At 44.1% G+C, this 18,580-nt stretch overlaps 1 protein-coding gene across 4 annotated transcripts in view; it reads left to right on the forward strand.

Moving 5' to 3' along the window:
* The window catches only part of PEAK1 (pseudopodium enriched atypical kinase 1), a 48,233-nt gene extending 30,291 nt beyond the window's left edge, over positions 1–17,942 (forward strand). Inside the window, exons 2-6 of one of the 4 annotated variants that reach the window (XM_075273655.1) lie at positions 4,452–4,549; positions 9,762–12,381; positions 14,245–14,453; positions 14,938–15,407; positions 15,764–17,942. In XM_075273655.1, the coding sequence (XP_075129756.1) occupies positions 9,866–12,381; positions 14,245–14,453; positions 14,938–15,407; positions 15,764–16,933 (4,365 nt within the window). In that variant the 5' untranslated portion in view covers positions 4,452–4,549; positions 9,762–9,865 and the 3' untranslated portion in view covers positions 16,934–17,942. Of the gene's footprint in view, positions 1–4,451; positions 4,550–6,613; positions 7,223–9,761; positions 12,382–14,244; positions 14,454–14,937; positions 15,408–15,763 lie in introns of those variants that run through there. The other 3 variants (XM_075273657.1, XM_075273654.1, XM_075273656.1) reach the window with 3 other exon arrangements.
* Positions 17,943–18,580: the final 638 nt, after the last annotated feature.

Consider the following 18,580-nt stretch of genomic DNA (forward strand, 5'->3'; position numbering starts at 1 on the left):
GAAAAACAGATGTTCACAGAGAGATCATTGATTTCAGTGTAGAAGGGCACTGTCTGTGCTTGTAGGATTTCAAATGACATGCAAGTGGTAACAGGGATCGGGGAAGGCACAGCAATCCACACTGCGTTCTCACCAGTGAGCCCCAAGTCTTCTCTATAGACCTGCACATGAATGAAGGATAAAGGTGTATCTGTAAGGTACAAAGTGTGATGGGATATGTATGGACTGTGTTCCGTATTCAGATCATTATCTAAATGGGCAGCATTTACATTCTCAGAAATAAAGAAGGCCATAAGTACATATTCAAAGCCGGCCATACACTGGAAATCTGTCAAACTAACACTCAGTGGCCCAGATTTACTAATTGACAGCAGAAACTTAGACAGGCAGTCTGATAATTTGCCATATGTATCACAGTGGTCGATGCTGGATGATATATCTGGTGTATCTTTACACAGACTAGTCTAGGTTTATACCAGCTTTTAGTAGGCGTCTCCCACTCGCACACCACCTCCTCACCTCGCTTTCTCTCTCTAGGTGTCCCCCAAGGCTCCATCCTAAGACCCCTCCTGTTCTCCATCTACACCCTTGGCCTGGGCCAACTCATAGAATATTATGGTTTCCAGTACCATTGCTATGCTAATGACACCCAAATCTACATCTCTGGACCAGACGTTACCTCCCTGCTGGCCAGAATTCCAGATTGTTTAACGGATCTAGCCTCCTTCCTCTCCTCCCGCTTTCTCAAACTTAATATGGAGAAAACGGAGTTCATCATCTTTGCCCCACCCCATATGGCCCCTCCACGCGACCCATCTATCAAAGTCAACGGGACCACACTTACCCCCGTCCCACAGGCCCGATGCTTTGGAGTAACACTGGACCCTGACCTATCCTTCAAGTCACACTTTCAAACCCTCAACACTTCCTGCCGCCTCCAACTCAAGAACATCCACCGAATCTGTTCCTTCCTCACCCCTGAAACGACTAAGACGCTCGTCCAGGCTCTCATAATCTCCCGCTTAGACTACTGCAACACTCCATGGACTCCCAGCTACCACCCTCGCCCCCTCCAGTCCACCTTAAACTGTGCTGCTCGCTTAATCCACCTCACCCCGCCGATCCTCATCGGCTGCTCCCCTCTGCCAGTCCCTCCACTGGCTACCCATAGCCCAGCGAATTGAGTTCAAGCTACTAACATTAACATACAAAGCCATCCACAACCTGTCCCCTCCGTATATCTCCGACCTAATCTCCCGCTACCTGCCCACACATAACCTCAGATCCTCCAATGACCTCCTACTCCGCCCTCATCCGCTCCTCACACAACCGTCTCCAAGATTTCTCCCGTGCATCCCTCATACTCTGGAACTCCTTACCGAGACACATAAGGGCTCGTTCACACGTGAGCCCAGGGGAGGTTTTTGACAGCGGATTTCACGTCAAAAACCTCCCCTTACAATGGTGGTCTATGCAGACCGCCAGGCTTCTTTTTTCCGCCAGCGGCGGGCTGCTGCTAGTGGAGAAAAGAAGCGACCTGCCCTATCTTCAGGCGGAAGCCGCGCGGGTTGAGCCGCGCGGCTTCCGCCCCCGGCAGCACCCTCCTATGTCGGCTCATTCATTTGAGCCGACAGCGGAGGGGAAAGCCGCGACCGCGATGGTCGCGGCAGGCGGGTTTTGACCAGAGAGAGACGCGGCTCGACGCGGCTCTCTCGGTGTCAAAACCCGCGTGGGCAGTTCACGTGTGAACTAGCCCTAAGACTAACCCCCACAATCAACGGCTTCAAGAAGGCCCTGAAGACTCACCTATTCAGGAAGGCCTACAACCTCCAATAACACTATCACCTCACTTCCATCTGTACATTCTCCCCCTCTCCTGTCTCTACCCCCTTCCCTCATAAATTGTAAGCCCTCGCGGGCAGCGCCCCCTACCCCTCTGTGCCAGTCGGTCACTGTTAGTATTATATCTGCCTGTATATTTTGTGTATTGTATGTAACCTCCAAATGTAAAGCACCATGGAATTAATGGTGCTATATAAATAAACAATAATAATAATAATAGGCACACCTTTAGCACACTTTGGGGACATTTGGTCACTTTAAGACTAGAGATGAGCGAACACTGTTCGGAACAGCCGTTGCGAACACTGTTCGGAACAGCCGTTTCGAACAGCACGCTCCCATAGAAATGAATGGACGTAGCTGGCACGCAGGGGGTTAAGCGACCGGCCGCCGGCAAAGTGTACGTGCCAGCTGCTTCCATTCATTTCTATGGGAGCGTGCTGTTCGGAACGGCTGATCCGAACAGTGTTCGCTCATCTCTATTTAAGACCTGTGAAACCAAATTCACATGTGTAGCAAATCGGAAAATGTTTAGCTCAAGCTACAAAGCGACAAATAATTTAGCATCACAGAACAATGCAACAGAGGTGCACTACTGAAGGAACCGGGTTCATAAGTACCTTAATGGTGAGATCAGCTGATCTGTGTGGGGTCTGGGTATCGACCTTAACAACAGATCACATACTGAGGACTTATTGTGTGGCCAGAAAACCCCTTTCATTAATTGTGTGTTTATATATACTGTATATATAGTGCTTGAGCCACACAAAAAAAAAACTCATAGCAAGCTATGTGTCAAACCTTTAAAGCGGACCTTTCACCACTTGGGGCACATGCGGTTTTATATACTGCTAGAAAGTCGACAGTACGCTGAATTCAGCGGCTTTCATGTTCTGTGCCCCCCCCCCCCAAATGCTTGTCTATCAGGGAGGTGTTCTTCACCATTCTCACAGTACAGCGCTATAGGCGCTACTGTGAGGAAGGGTGTCCCTGACTGACTGTCAGAAACACCCTTCTGACGGTGAAGAACTACAGTACTGGCACCAATAGCTCTTCACCCAGGGCACAAAACATGAAAGCCTATAGTGTGCTGAATTCAGCGTACTGTCTGCTTTCTAGCGGTATATAAAACTGCATGTGTCCCAAGTGATGAAAGGTCCTCTTTAAGGACGTATGTATCTAAATAGACCTTTACTGCCCCTTGAGACTCCTTTTTAAGCTGAAACGAGGTGCTCCAAAGGTGTGCCACATTTAAGCCAGAGTCTACTTGTAACCTCAACAGCAGGGGTGAACCTGGGCTTTCTGCCGCCTGAAGCGGCATCAGAAAGCTGCCCTCCCCCCGGAGGAGGGGCGGAGCTGAGGGGGCGGGGGCCAAGCGGAGGGGGCGGGGTCGAGTGGAAAGGGGGCGGAGCGAGCGGCGTTCGCAGGCAGGGAGAGGACCTGCTCTCTGCCTGAGTGTGAGGGGCGGCCGCTGGAGCAGCGCTGCGCCCAGCAGGGCCAGCGCCGCACCTCCCATGAGGCGACCTGAAGCGACCGCCAGGGCCTCGGGAGGGCGGCATTTTTGCTGACCTAAGCCATTCCAGGACAAGCTGTCCTGGACTGGCTTAGCGTCACTGTGTCTGCAGCCCGACACGGGAAGCGAGCGGTGTATTAGGGCGGCCCTGCACAGTAAAGCTGCCCTATTGAGCTGACAACTGTCTCTCCAGACTTCCACCTGTATACACACTCTGCCGAGCTTGTATGTTTATTTCAGCAATTCATTTAATGTATAGCCAGCTGTAACTTTCCCAGTAAGAACATGTGAATCGGCAGGGTCGGCTTCATAATAAAAAGTATTTATTGTATTAACCTTCTAAATTATTGGAAAATATGAATGACTAATAGTGTATCCTTCACTCTCTCTCTCTGCCCGCCTTTGACTTAGAACCCTCTTAGGCCAGGGCCCCATATTGTGAAAATTTTGCAATTTGTGGCACCTGCAAACTGGATGGGATTCTGGCTAATCTGATGCACACATTGCAGAAAATAATTTGCATCAGAAAAACTGATTTGAAAAACCATTTCATTTTTGAAAATCACATCATGTCAACTATACGTAAAAAATGCTGGCGTTTTCCATATCGGCATAATGGGGGTAGTAGGTCCGCAGAGTTTTCCTGTGAGGCTTTCTGAAAAAAACACAGTGTTTCTGCCGCAGAGTTGTCCGCAGCGTTTTTTGGCTGCGGCTTGCTACATGGGGCCTGAGGCTTAACGGTTTGAACATGTATTACAAATGAATGTCCACCATGTGCTGTATTACATTGCCTGACTTCCAACATCCAAATTAGCTATTTGCAGTTGGTGCCTGAGGACAGAACTGCCGTGATCAGTCACTCACTCCATTGGCTCCTTTGCGATAGAGGTTGCCCTACCATATACATGTGTGCATATATAATTATATATATATATAGAGAGAGAGATGTGTGTGTGTGTGTGTGTGTGTGTGTGTGTGTGTGTGTGTGTGTGTGTGTGTGTGTGTGTATAATCTGATATACAGTATAATTTAATAATATAATATATTAATCTCAAATAGGTAGAAATTCTTCATGGCTATTTCTTTGAACCTATAGTGACAAGACTCACTGTTACAGATCGAAGCGATTCCTTCCCAACCTCTCCCAGACTTGTGACCGATCAGTCTTCTTCACTATATAGCAGTATTGAAGAAGTGAGTAGATGGACATTTCAGTGTCTTCTATTTTCCAATCTCCATTATTTGTTTATGTATAATCTTTATTTAATATGCACCGAAGTGTAAAACTATATTTCTTTGTTTTTCTTTTATAGCCCAAGAAGTAGCAATTTCCTAGACAATTTTCCGATTTCTTTGCATGTCTGGGTGTTTAGTTTCTTAATTTGGTTGTTCGAGCTCAATTACTAACACAAGGGTTTGCAATTTGCCTTGAAGCTCTGGTATTATTTATAAGTTGCTTGTTCCTCTGTTTCCTTTAAATGGCCCAATGTAATGGTATAATGTATCCTTGGATCAGCCATCCATTAGCTGAGGAAGAAAATACGGCTGTAATGGGATGAGGATCCCTTAGGGATCCCTTGATCTCTTGGAATAATATCCACCCCTGGGAATCCCTCTTTATGGAATACACACCATTAGAGACTATAATACATTTTAGACACTGGCCGGTTATATTACCTAACTTTGTATTCTAGTTATACTGTAACGTGTAGATTTCCTTTCTCTAATGTGTAATAGTGTTTTAGAAATGTACAGGTTGTTGTACGAGTGCCTAGATGGTGACCTTCAATGAATAAATGATGTATCTCTATATTATCAGTGTTGACTAATAGAGTCCTAAATGACACATTTGAGTGTTCAGTTTGTGTGATTTTGTGTTATGTTATTGTCCTTCTTAATGGAGGATAATTCTAGCATTATAGGGTTTCAACAATTTTTACATGACACGCAACCTGTGGACAGCTGTGGCAATGTATCTAGAGGAAACTGCCATGTTTTTCTAAGGTCTGGTTCACATCTGCATTCGGTATTCTGTTTGGGTAGTCCGCTTGGGGACCCGCGAATGGAATACCGAACATATTGACAAGTGGTGAGCTTATGAAAGCACATGGTCTCCATAGGGCTAGTTCACACGGGGCAAAAGGGGGCGGATTTTGACGCCAAATCCACCTCAAAATCTGCCCCCTCACAATAGAGGTCTATGTAGACTGCTAGTGTTCTTTTTCGCGCTAACGGTTTGCTCATGCAAAAAAGAAGCGAGCTGCCCTTTCTTCAGGCAGATTCCATGGCTGATTCAGCTGCGGTGTCTGCCTCGCGACACCTCCCTCCGGACTAGGCCATGCATTTGGGCCTAATCCGGAGCAGAAAGCCACGACGGGATGCCGTGCACTGCATCGACATCCTGTCGCAGCAGCCGCAAAGGATTATGCCCACGTGATATCCCCATGTGAACTAGCCCATAGACTATAATGGGGTCCATGCTTTTTCTGCGCGGTCTCCACATGAATCATGCGGAGAGAAAAGTACTTCATGATCTAGTTTCCTATCCGCGTGACTCACGCGAAAAACACATGGACCCCATTACAGTCTATGGGGTCAGTGTGCTTTCATAAGCTCACCGCTTGTCAATATGTTTGGTATTCCGTTCGGGGGTCCCCAAGCGGACTCCTCAAACAAAACACCGAATGCAGATGTGAACCTGGCCTTCTCATGGAAATGCATACAAGGAGCTGTATTGCTTCTTGATAAGAATGCTCTATCACCTATATAGCTGCACTGTAGTGTGATACTATAGTATAGTATAGTGTGATATGGGCTGACAGATGCAATTCAGTGACATTATGACTTATTCAGATTGTCTGGTTGGATGCAGATAAAACTACATTAAAAAACTTGGGTTTTTTTTCTGTTTCACCTGTAAAACTGCTCCAAAGAACAAGGTAAAATTACATGCAAGTGCATTTTTGATGCGTTTTAACTGCAACCAACTGCATTGTCTAAATACACCCTTACATGCATACTCTTCCAATAGATTCACTACATTCTTCTGATTTATAAGAATTGATATACTGGAAAGCAAAAAAAACAAAAAAAGAGTCTTGTAACTGGTTATCCCCATGGGCATTTTGGTTCTGGCCTTGTGACATGCATTTCAGAGGTTTTTTTTTTTTTTTTTGGGGGGGGGGGTTTCCCCATGTGTCATTGCATTTCATTTGGTTTTATGCTTTGTTGTGTCTTTATGTTTCATGCATATTCATTGTTGTGTATATTTGTATATTCCAGCCCATTGCATGATACGTGGCTAGTGAGTGTCAGTGTATGCAGTGCATGTGAGCATCAGATGAGAACCGCTTGTATTTGTATATGCGGGGGAAGCGTATTTATGTGTATGTGAGAGTGAAAAAAGAGATGTGTGCCTTCCTCCTTCAGGAAATGATTTGCTTGCTGCTCTTAACATTCCCTGCAGGGGGAGAAGCAGATAGACAGAGAGAAAGAGGCAGACACACTGGCTGCTAGAGACACAGAGGCACAGGCCAGCAGCAAACATACACAGATCAGGCACAAATCCACAGCAGACAGGCTTGACACACACACCATAGCTTAGAACACACAACACGCTGATGCTGTTCTTCTAAATAACATGTACATGAGCCTGTCACACAATGCTGTCACCCTAATGCACGGCTATGGCACATCCTGACAGCTCCGGTACACTGAGCTCTATTGCCTTCAGCCACAGATTGCCGTGACACAGACACACATAGCATTCTGTCATACAAAGGCTGTCCTGTCACATACATATTCAGCTGATCAGCGCAGTGTGACCATCTTTCTCTGCAGGGACAGATCAGCTAAACGCCTGTTCTGGTGAGTGCTGGAATTGCTTTGGCTTGATATGAATCTGTGGGATTGACATGCAGGATCAGAGCATGTTATGGAGGAGAGTACTCTGGCAGTAGAGAGGTTTTGCATGTGATGTTTTATTCTAAGAGAAAGAACATTGTTAAATCTGGTTTGTGGCATAAGCCCATTCTCTCTATCGGATGCTAACCTGCTATTCTGCATCAGTGTACGGAGGGCAGGATCTGTAGGTCTGCAGCAGCATTAGTGCCATTGACATATGTGATTTTTATCTTTAGCAAGATGCTGGCTTGATTCTGTATTCTCAAGGCATGGGATTGTACAGTCACTGGCAATCACATGGTTAAAAAGATGTCTGCTCAGTCGGGTTAGGGTAGAATTTTACATTGATGCTCTTTGGGGCTTTTTCAGTGGGTGGCGAGCCTCCTCCCCCATATTGTCCTGTAAATAGCACATACTTTCCCTGCTCCCAGACTGACCCCCCCAGACATACCGAGCATTCCTGTAACTCTTCCCAGGCCCAGGAGGCAGGGAAGCTGGACCTATATGCACATATACATGTACATAGTGTGTGCTGTCACATTTCTAGACCGCCTACGTACTGTCACATGCACATGCTGGGTTCTGTCAGTCTTGGAACCACTTGCTGAAGAGACATGCCAAGACATGGATGAAGTATACAACTTTCTGGCACGTTCAGGACATCTTTATATGGCCATATATTCTGCCTGGTAGACAGCTCCTTTATGCGTGGTAAATAATAATATGATCATGAGGGTAAAATAAATCGTTATGTCAGTAAAAGGAGTGTTTCTAGAAAGGGTTAAAAGAGCGATGGTCTGCAGAGCTCTGACAGAGGAGGTGTCCCCCTCACACCCATGTGTGATTCAGAGGCAGGACGTTGAGGTGGTATTGTAGGAGGGGGGATTATTCCCAGTATCCGACCCTTAATGTCTTCCTTCCTTACCAAACGGAAACCAGCATTGGAGAACAGCTGATGCTGCAAAGGCTGGAGATGCAGATGAGGCCTTTAGGCCTGGCCTGGAAAGGGTGTAGAAGGGTCAGTGGATTATTAAAAACTTCTGCCAGGACGGAAACAGAAACTCCGAGGATTCTAGCTGAAAGCTTCTGGAGATGTTCACGGAATGTCAAGATGGGAATAGCTACTTATGGGGTCAGGACAGAAATAGCTGTATGTCCAGAAGGTCAGAATGGGAATTGTTTTTGTAACATTGGAAAAATTATAGTTTTGAAATGACTTAAGAAACATCATGACAGGTCACCATTCCAGCCATGAGAGGAAGGCGTTTAGACAGTCTGGGAAATCTTCATGGGTCACTTACCAATACAAATAGACCAGTCGGAGCACTAGGCTAATCCCAGGGTGTTGGGAACAAGGACAGCAGGGCCACAGCAGTTACAGGGATTACCCTTTTCATCTTATTGTATATACTTGTTCTCCATTTACGTGACAGCTACTGAGGGGGAGACTGATGATGCAGTGTTCTATATATACATTTTCTATGAAACAATTCGGTTGGCAGAGCTTACCATGAGTGGGAGTTTGGCACAACCAATGTAGATGGTACAGTCAGCTTCAAAAGTGTATGACGGAGGCCCTATCTTTATTTCCTTGCTATGATTTATAACTGGGGTATGTGTTGCCTGTGTGGTATGCATTTGTCATAATGTACTATTATTTTTTCTTAGAAATGTGACAATGTTCCATTCTGTCGAGCAGTTTTGTTTTGCTGTGATACCTACTGCAAAGAGCTATAAAAAGAACATACTAGAGCAGTGCAGGATGGAGCCTTGCCATAATATAATTCTATCCATTGTTATTAATGGAGTTACAAGGCCATGCAATACAAATAAGCAAGCGTATGCACACATCTGCCCGCTACCTTGCCTTGGTGAAATGAGCATTAGATACAAAGTGTAATGGTTGGATAACTAGGAATATACAGTAAGGTAAAGTTATGTTTCGTACAATTCAAAGCTTTATTTCACAGCAGATGCTTCTATTTATGATAAAATAATAACTTAATAGACTGTACCAGGATAAGAAATTCATGTCTGGTTTCTCGTACACTTGGGTTGTGTCTGGTATTGCAGCTCTATTCCTTTGAAATGAATGGAGGTGAGCTGCAGTACCAGACAAAACCCATTGACATGTGTGGCACTGTTTCTGGGAGAAAGCAGACATGATTCCTGGTATCCTGGTACAGCTCCTTTAAAGGGGATCTGTCAGCAGCTTTATGCTACCTGAACCATGTACAGTATGAAATTATGACTGTGTGGTGGGGAGCAGGGTGCACTGGTCATCGCCCTTCACACTGCTTGGTAAAACCAGAAGGGCAGCTACCCTGCGCTCACTTCTCCCATTATATTATTTGAAGCAGTGTTTCAGAATAAAATCTAGTTTTCTGCAATGAGGAAGTATGGTGGGATGTAATGCTGCATATATTTAATGCCTTCCATTAATTTGACTGTACTTTTGTTTCAAGTCTTATCTTCACTGTCTTTTTTTTTTTTCTTTTTTCAGGTACATGAACTAGTTATGATGTCTGTTCCATTACTGTCTCCTATGAATTTTTAGCTAAGAATCCACTTTTTGCCCTGGTGCCATGCTCTTCAGTACCTGCAATCATGTCAGCTTGCGGCTCATTTACAGAGCATGTTTGGAAACCAGGAGAGTGCAAGAACTGCTTTCAGCCAAAGGGTCAGCACCAGTTGTCTGCTCTTGGCAGAGGCAGCCCCGGTCAACCACCACCTCCACCACCACCACCACCGCCCTACCGAGCAAATCATGCCAAAGTCATTTCCAGTCAGCGACCACGTGCAACCACTGGGTTCAGGCCACCTGTAGCCAAGAAACCTACCATTGCTGTGAAGCCTACAATGATGGCTGTAGATGGAGCAGTATGTCATCAGATTCAAAGTCAATCTAGGTCACCACTGCCCACACAAAACACTCGAACACAAGTCCAGAATGTAGTATCTAATGATGATCGAGCAAATAATAACACGGCAGCAGAACAAACACTCACTAATAACAATCATGTGAGCAGCAGTGGACTCACAGAAGTACTGAAAGAGATAGCAGGCTTGAGTCCAGTAGACCCTGTACCTCAGTCAGAAGGTACACCTCGAGAAAACTTCCTATGTAGGATCAATCAGTGTTATCGACGCTCTTTAGAGAGGAAGCCACCTGCAAGCTGTTTATCTGGTAATCGTCATGAAGGAGTAGGGCCAAAGAAAGGTGTCAGACGAGTAGCTTTAAGTGGAGAAGAGGGTGCAGTTATTGGATTGGATGGTGGGCGTTTTTGCTATCCAGAGTTTTCCAGTGGTGATGACAGCTGGGATGAGGAGGATGAAGATGAGCAGGGGGAACGAGAGAGCTGGGAAGAAAGTGATGAAGAACTTCTAGCAATGGAGATTCGTATGAGGGGACAACCAAGGTTTGCAAATCTTCAAAGTGGCAGTCTGTCTCCTGTGCCAGGAAGGCTTGGCAAGCGAGAGAAGTGGAATACTGTTCCATTACGTCAAAAGTCCTTACAACGAGTGTGTGCGGTGGACTATGATGATAGCTATGATGAAATTCTTAATGGCTGCGAAGTGGGAGGACAGGGAGAAAGCAACATTGTGTCACCTTCCCCAGATACGTCAATGGTTGATTCCTTGTCTTGTCCTCCCTCATCTTCTTCATCCTCCACTTCCTCCTCCTCCTCCTCCTCATCATCTGGGGGACTCTTTTGCAATGGGAATGCAGTCACAGAGAAATCTTCACCAGTTGGGCCAGAGAGTATAACCCAAGATGTCAACCAAGATACTGGAATGGCACAGGCTAAGCCATATCGTGTGGTCAATTTGGAGCAACCTGTCTGTAAACCATATACAGTAGTAGATGTATCTGCTGCTATGGCTGGGGAATGCCCATCTCGTCTGAGTGCAAAGATGAAAAAATCGAGCTCTACACGTTATCAGGAGGTTTGGACATCAAGCACTAGTCCTCGACAGAAACTTGCAAAAACAGAAAATGTAGAAGCTCCCAAACGAAGCTGCTATAAATCTGCTCCAACTTCACCCACTGCTGGTTTAAGTGCCCATACTGTACCTGTTCGTTCTCCTAACTTATCAGAGATCAAATTTAACAGTTATAACAATGCAGGAATGCCACCTTTTCCTATTATTATTCATGATGAACCTGAATATGCCCACAGTTGTAAAAGTGCTGATAAAGTGCCCATTCTTATCAATCCTAGTGCTTATGATAATTTAGCTATTTACAGAAGCTTTGTTGGTTCTGGTGGTGCCTTTCCCCCACCTCCAGACAAGGAAAAACGTCAGACTGGAAGTGTAGCAAGCCACACATATGAGGAAATAGAAACTCCTGCTAAAGCACTGAAAAAAGAGGAGTCTATTGGTGGGGTGTCCCAGGAAACCAGTGGTTGTGCCCGTGAAAGTGCCAACCGTGTTCTGTCTCAGATTGTGGCCTCCATTCAGCCTCCTCGTTCTCCACCAGAAGCTTTGACACCTGAATCAGGCAGCAGTGATGATCATCGTCCTCCAGAAACCCAGTCTGATCCAGAGCAACATACCAGTTCATTAGGAAGACCAAAAACTCTGTTTTCCTCCCAAAGTGAAACTTTTGGAACTGTGAGTTTAAACAAGAACTCTCCTGCACTTTCCAGTGATGACAGCCCAACTGTATCTGCCAACTCAGAGCCTCTTCCCCCATTCCCACCTCCACGCTCTACTTCTTCACCCTACCATGCTACTATGTTGCACAAACACTTTGCAACTCGTGGAAAACCAGGTGGAAGTAACCGACCTTCACCAACTGATACTGCAACACAACCACGCCGACCAGCAGATGGCAAGCCACGTCGCTGGATATCCTTCAAAAGTTTTTTCAGGAGGAAGAAGGAAGGAGGTGGACAAGGGGGCTGTGATGACAAAGGAGACGAAGGAAAGTTAGTAGGCCTAGATGGCACTGTTATTCACATGCTTCCACCTCCACCAGTTCAAAGACACCATTGGTTTAGTGAAAGTCGAGCCGAACCTGGAGAGAAACCATCCATTGTGTTTATGTATCGGTCAGAGGAAGAAAAAGCTGCAGGAAGTCCACAGGATAGCACTGGCAATGAGACCAGATCTAGCAGGTAAATGTTGTCACTCTTACAGCTTATGTTACAGTGAATTTCAGTGCTAAACCCTGTGTGGGAATTGGACAAAAATTGCATTAGATATAAATTAAATAACAAAAATAGAAAAAAATTACAGTAAAAAATTAGCCTTTCAGTTGCACACTTTAAATGTCGATGTATGGTCACCTTTAATGTCCTGAAGATTCATTCCATTATACAAATGTCAGAAGAGTGGGTGACATACTGTTACATATTCTGGACTAAACAAGTTGGTATGGCCTACAAATAATCTTAGTATGTAGACTGCTAGATAGAGTAGTAACCTGAGGAAGACTAACATCACATCCACACAGGAAAAGCTCCACTTCTGAGACCACGTGCTATAGATTGGGCCATCAGTGCAGTTTTTAAAAGAAACATACCGTATATACTCGAGTATAAGCCGAATTTTTCAGCACAGTTTTGTTCTCATCCTATGACAAATGAGAGCAGTGGACTTTATGAACGGAAATCAGAATTTAGCCTTAGACATATTGTGTAAGCTTAGGGAATCTTTTGTTAGTGGGCCATGTCTGGTATTGCAATCTTTTATGCATTTTTTTTGTTTTTTTGTATGTTGTTTGCTTTATGTAGCCAAAGCAAAAATTGGATTGAAAATTAAAAAAAAAAAAAAAAAGATACTTTTAGTGCTTCTCACTGTGGCCTCAGAACAAACACCATCAAATGTAAAAACGAACGTGTAAGAGAATTTCAGCAGGATATGATAGAGGGAGAGAAGCTGAGCTCTGATAAATTGGTTTATATGAAAGCAGGATATCTTAATATATGATATAATATATAATATAAGATATGTTAAAAGAAGAGGACATATTGACAGGACTCTTAGGAGAGACAGTGAGAGTCTGGATTCCCCCGCCCACACGGGTGACTGACATCTTTCCCTGTGTCAGTGTGTGTACTCAGGTTAGCTTCTACCCTCCTGATAGGGCACAATAAATCATTTGACAGGTTCAGTTTAACTTGTTGGTTAGAAAACCTTGGAGGGATAACATTTTTACTTTTAGAATGAGAAATATGGTTTATTTATTTAAAAAATGCTAATAATAGTAAATGAGGCAATAGCTAAATTTCACCAGCACATGATAGTGTTTATTGACGTGCTACTTCAATGCTCTTTGGCTTAGCTCTGTCCCAGGCTAGACACTACACATCATATGTCTATTGGTAGCACGCTGTGCAGACGTCTAAGCATTTTAGCAGCGTGCATGTCCCATGGTGCTTACTTATCACACTTCCTATTATTAACCATCTACTTCCTCTTCCCTGTCATTCTGCTGTGTGTGGTTTCACAGTCTGTGTGTGCTGCACTTTCACTACTAGGAACTTTGATCTTCGTTTTATCCTCTTTTTTTGTTGCAAGATCCAAGTAGTGTTTTTCACTCCTCTGCCTCCATGTGCAGGTATGTTAGTAAGAGGTGTTTGTTGTCATTAGTTTTGGTAACACGGAGAATAAAACTTCTTCCTTCTTATCGGAGTTGAGAAGGGGAGTGGGGAGTAGTGTGTCAGTGCTGAGCTGTCGTAGGGGAGGGTTTCTGGTGACACTCCCTCACAGGTAAACACACAGGTTAGGTCAGATCACAGGACAGTTGGTCACGATTTTTCACTCAATGAGTTAGTCTTTTCTGTTAGAGAATGGGAAGCTGTGTCAGTAGCAGAAAATGGTGAGCCTGCTCCTGTTACTCACTTCCTTTGTTGTATTTCCAGTCCACTTTCCTTATATCTTGTTTCTGTTGTTATATTTCTTGAACGTTTCTTTTTCACGTTCGATATATGTGTCTTTTATGCTGCTAACTGCATTTTATGTTTCTCCCAATACAGCACTCCTGATGATATGCCTATACAGGACTCTACTTCACTTGGCCCCACGGCGCTCTCAACTCCTGATGAGCAGAACCACGCAGATAGTTCACCAACACCTCCTGCTGCGGCTGAAGTTCAGACACGAGAAGACCCAGCTCCTATTTCTGGTGCTGCCTCAGATTGCTCATCTGACTTTAGTCCAGGGGGAGCCACCTATACCAACCTAGGTGAGATCCATAGTTTCCATCTCTTTAAGCATTCCATCCCTTCCACCAGTGTTGTTCTGCAGGTTGTCCTCAGTGATGACTAGGTTGTATAGACTTTGAATCTATTGTGGTAAATGGCATATGTCCATGCAATCCATTTACTTTAGAAGCAGTAACATTGCCATGCAACATAACATAATTAGGAATGCTACCATTGAATGTGGTCACATTTTGTTAATATGGAAATAATCTCATTGTGGCCTTGTTAAAACACAGAAAGGAAGGACACTGACCTTATAGGGCAGAAGGATTCACATATGGATGCTGCTTCTGCCATGGTCCTGTCTGGCAGAATAAAAATCAAGGGTAATGGAAAGCTGTTTCATCCATGTCAACCCGATCTAGAATCACTAGAAATCTAGAAACTTTAGTGGCTCCAACATTTAATATGCCTGTACATTGTATACATGCCTAAGTTAAGTGCATACATTTTCTATATCCACAGGTCAATCTCGAGCAAATATGATACCATATAAACAGCCTCGCCAGACCCGTGGAGGAAGCCCACCTAATGAACCTGAACCCCATCCAACCCCTCCTCCTCTGCCAAAGAAGAATATGACACCTCGACATTCTACACCAGATAAAGCACTTGGGACCTCACTGAGCCTGGCTAACCCTACTTATGACACAGACCGCAGCTGGGAGACTGGTGGGACTGAGTCAGGAGACTCTATGGAGAGACTCAAAGGCGGTGGAGGGAAGATTGCAGAATTACAGGTTGAAGCCCTGCGTCGCTTCTATGCACGCTGTGAGGACATCTTTATGGCAGGACAAAGAGAGCCAATTAGCTTTGGACTGGAAAGTTGGCCAGATTTTAGGCTAACAAGCCCAAAACCATGTTGCCAAGCTGGAGATGCAGTATATTACCGGGCATCCTACGCACGAGACCCAGGAAATCTGTATGCTGTGAAGGTAATCTTTTTTACTTTTAATTTTTTTTGAAGATATTAGGCAGTTTTTCATCGATATATTGTATTTTTGCCCATGTTTGCATGTCTGCAAGGAGTTTGAGTTTTATAAAAGTAATAATGTTGATTACTATTTTATTTATAATCAGAATTTGACCGCCTTCCTCCCACATGGAATTTTTTGGAACTACAGGGTTTTTTGGTTTTTTTTCTTTCTTTGTTAGGTATATATGGGCCGAGATTTATTTTCCTTGTGTCTTTAATGTTTTACTATAACCAAATTGTAATTGTCATTAGACATATTTTAATTGTAGACGTCAGTATATTTTGCTAACCTTTACTCTGTTCTTTTGTTTCCAGATTTGCCGCAGCAAATCTAAGCAAGCCCAGCGAGAATACTATCACTGCTTGGCTGTACGACAAGGCCTCACTGAACATTTCAATATCCAGCAGGATTGTGGGCAGTTTCTGGCTGAAGTACCTGCACGTTTACTACCCTGGGAGGATCCTACAGTATCTGAGGAAGAAGAGGAAGAGGAGCAAGGAGAAAATGCAGAGGTCTCCAAAAAACAGAAAGAGACCCCAGACATAAATCAAAAGCAAAGTTCTCCTAATAATCAAGGATCATTGGGCAAACGGAGGAGTAGAGTGGTAGTTATTACCCGAGAGCCCCCCAGACAGACACTTGCAGATTTTGTACGGGAGGGTGAAATCCATCATCGTAGAGAGCCAGAGCTGTATGAACGGCAAGTGTGTCTGCTTCTGCTTCAACTTTGTGGAGCATTGGAGCACTTAAAGGCACAAGGTATTACTCACTGTGACCTTCGTCTAGACAACCTTTTGCTTGCCAGCTGCCGTCCTGGAGAGTCAGGGTGTAGTTGTTGTCATCGGTCTACTGCAGAGGAGTCAAAAGAGCATGCAAAGGAAATAAGTCCTGAACAGAGAGCATTCGCAACCTGTGCTGGTCGATTACTTCTCACCAACTTTAGCCAAGCTAAATTAAAGAGCCAAAGTGTTTGGCGTCCACAGGGTCTAGGCGATCCTTCACGTATGGCTCCTGAAATTGTAGGAGCAACACAATACCGAAGGAGTGATGAGTTTCAGACTGGGATCCTCATTTATGAAATGTTGCACTTACCCAACCCTTTCCTCGATGGGGGATTGAAGGAAAGAGAGTATGGACCCTGTGACTTACCAGCTGTGCCACGCCGTTCTCCATATTCACGTGGCCTGGGGCGACTGGCAGGGCTTCTCTTGCAGCATAGTCCTTCAGATCGGCTACAGGTAGGACAAGCCAAGGCTGCCCTACGCTGCCTGATTTGGGGCCCTCGAGAAGAAGTTCTGCAAGGATCAGGATCACTGCATAATTGGCTGGAGGTGAAGAGGACATTGCTACTAATAAGACTAGCAGAGCGAGCTCTGGAGAAAGAGGGTGGAGTGACTCTGGAGGACTGGTTGTGCTGTCAGTACCTGGCATTTGGCACAGCCCAGGGACTAGCACAGACACTACGGCTACTGGAACAAAACTGAATAGTCCTCCAATAACTTTTCCCAACATGATCTGTGTGCAATAGCTGGGAATATCCAGAAGGCTCCGTTTAAGAAGCTTGAACATCCAGTGTTAAACCACTCCTTCCTGCACAGTCAGGCAGATATCTAAGCAGACATTACACTCACATGTGGGTTCTCACATACACTGACTTGCATGCCTCAAAAACAATGGACTTAGTATAGACATTGTAGTACGCGTATTTACAGGCAAGTATATTTAATTTTATTAACAAGTTTCAAAATGACGCCCCTTTTTTATACAACCATTTTAATGCTGCCAGCAGCTGTTTTCTACCATTTATGTTTCTGTAATGGCCTGTGTGTAACAGTCAACTGCTTACAAGTATAGCCAGATCGATCATATTTATCACTGGTCTTCATAGGCGACATAATCAGCTACTAATACAAGGCAACTGATGGACACACCATGAAAGTATTGATATATCTTTGCTCAACAGATGTCCAGACAGGTCCAAATACCCGTAACAGAAGAATACTCAAACCGAAGCCATGACGCGCACAGCACTGCTGATACACTATACATATGCACACAATCTGCCAGACTGTGGGGGAGAGATTACCAGAACTAGTATTAATACAAAATGTTTTATTCTTAATGCTTTTAATACCATAAATTCATATTTATATTTATATGCAACTACACATGCAGTATACTTAAAGAACCACACCCATAGTGTTAAAATTCATATATAGAAATATATACAGTATACATGATGTGAAGACAGAAGTGTCCTTGACACTTCACGTTCCTAATCTTATGGGGAGTAGGTGGCAGGTATGCCCCTAACAGAGCCCCACTGCTCAGTAATTCCTCTGTTATAGGAGGCGAGGGGAGCAGAGGTGGTCATCTGATACAGGTGTCCAGTGCTCCGATGCCTCCTTTTCTCTTTGTTTTTGTTGTGGTACTTTTCCATCTTTACTGCTGATGTTCCTACTGTTGCTGTGTTAATAAATCTGTTTTATGGCACCGGTATTGTGTGTTTACTATCTTAAGGGCTAAGCAATAAGTTCATGAATTTAATTTGAACTAAAAAAAATGTAATGATTTATTATAGAAAAGCCTATGAATGTTGACCACGTCAAGCTGTGTTTAAGACAGATTAAGTGGCACTTCTGCATGGTAAATGTCTGGTGAAAATTCAAAATTTTATTATAAAAAACCTGTAGTGGAATGTCTGCCAGTTAGTGTAGGTCACATATAGATTACAACTTCAGTTGGGGTGTCCCATTACTTGAGAACACAATGACACTGTGGTACAACTTACCCTTGTGTACATCAGACTCATCGAGTTCATTCCATTGTCAACATACTAGTGAATAAAACTAGCATATCAAGTATGTTATAACCACCTTGTTGGAGGATATACAGTAGCATAAACAAACTGAAAATTCCAGTTTTGTACCTGTTCTCAAGAATTCAAGAATTCCAGTTTTGTTTTGTTTTGTTTTTGTTTGTTTGGGGTTTTTTTTTGTAAATCTTGTACATTTTCTCTTCGCTCTGTTACTGCAGTAAAGTTTATTTACATGTGAGATGGACCTAGTCACACCAGTCATCTTAAAGTATCCTTTACTTACTTGGCTATTCTTAGTCCCGTAACTGATACC

Source organism: Leptodactylus fuscus, chromosome 5, assembly GCF_031893055.1.
Source record: "Leptodactylus fuscus isolate aLepFus1 chromosome 5, aLepFus1.hap2, whole genome shotgun sequence".
NCBI classification, from domain to species: domain Eukaryota; kingdom Metazoa; phylum Chordata; class Amphibia; order Anura; family Leptodactylidae; genus Leptodactylus; species Leptodactylus fuscus.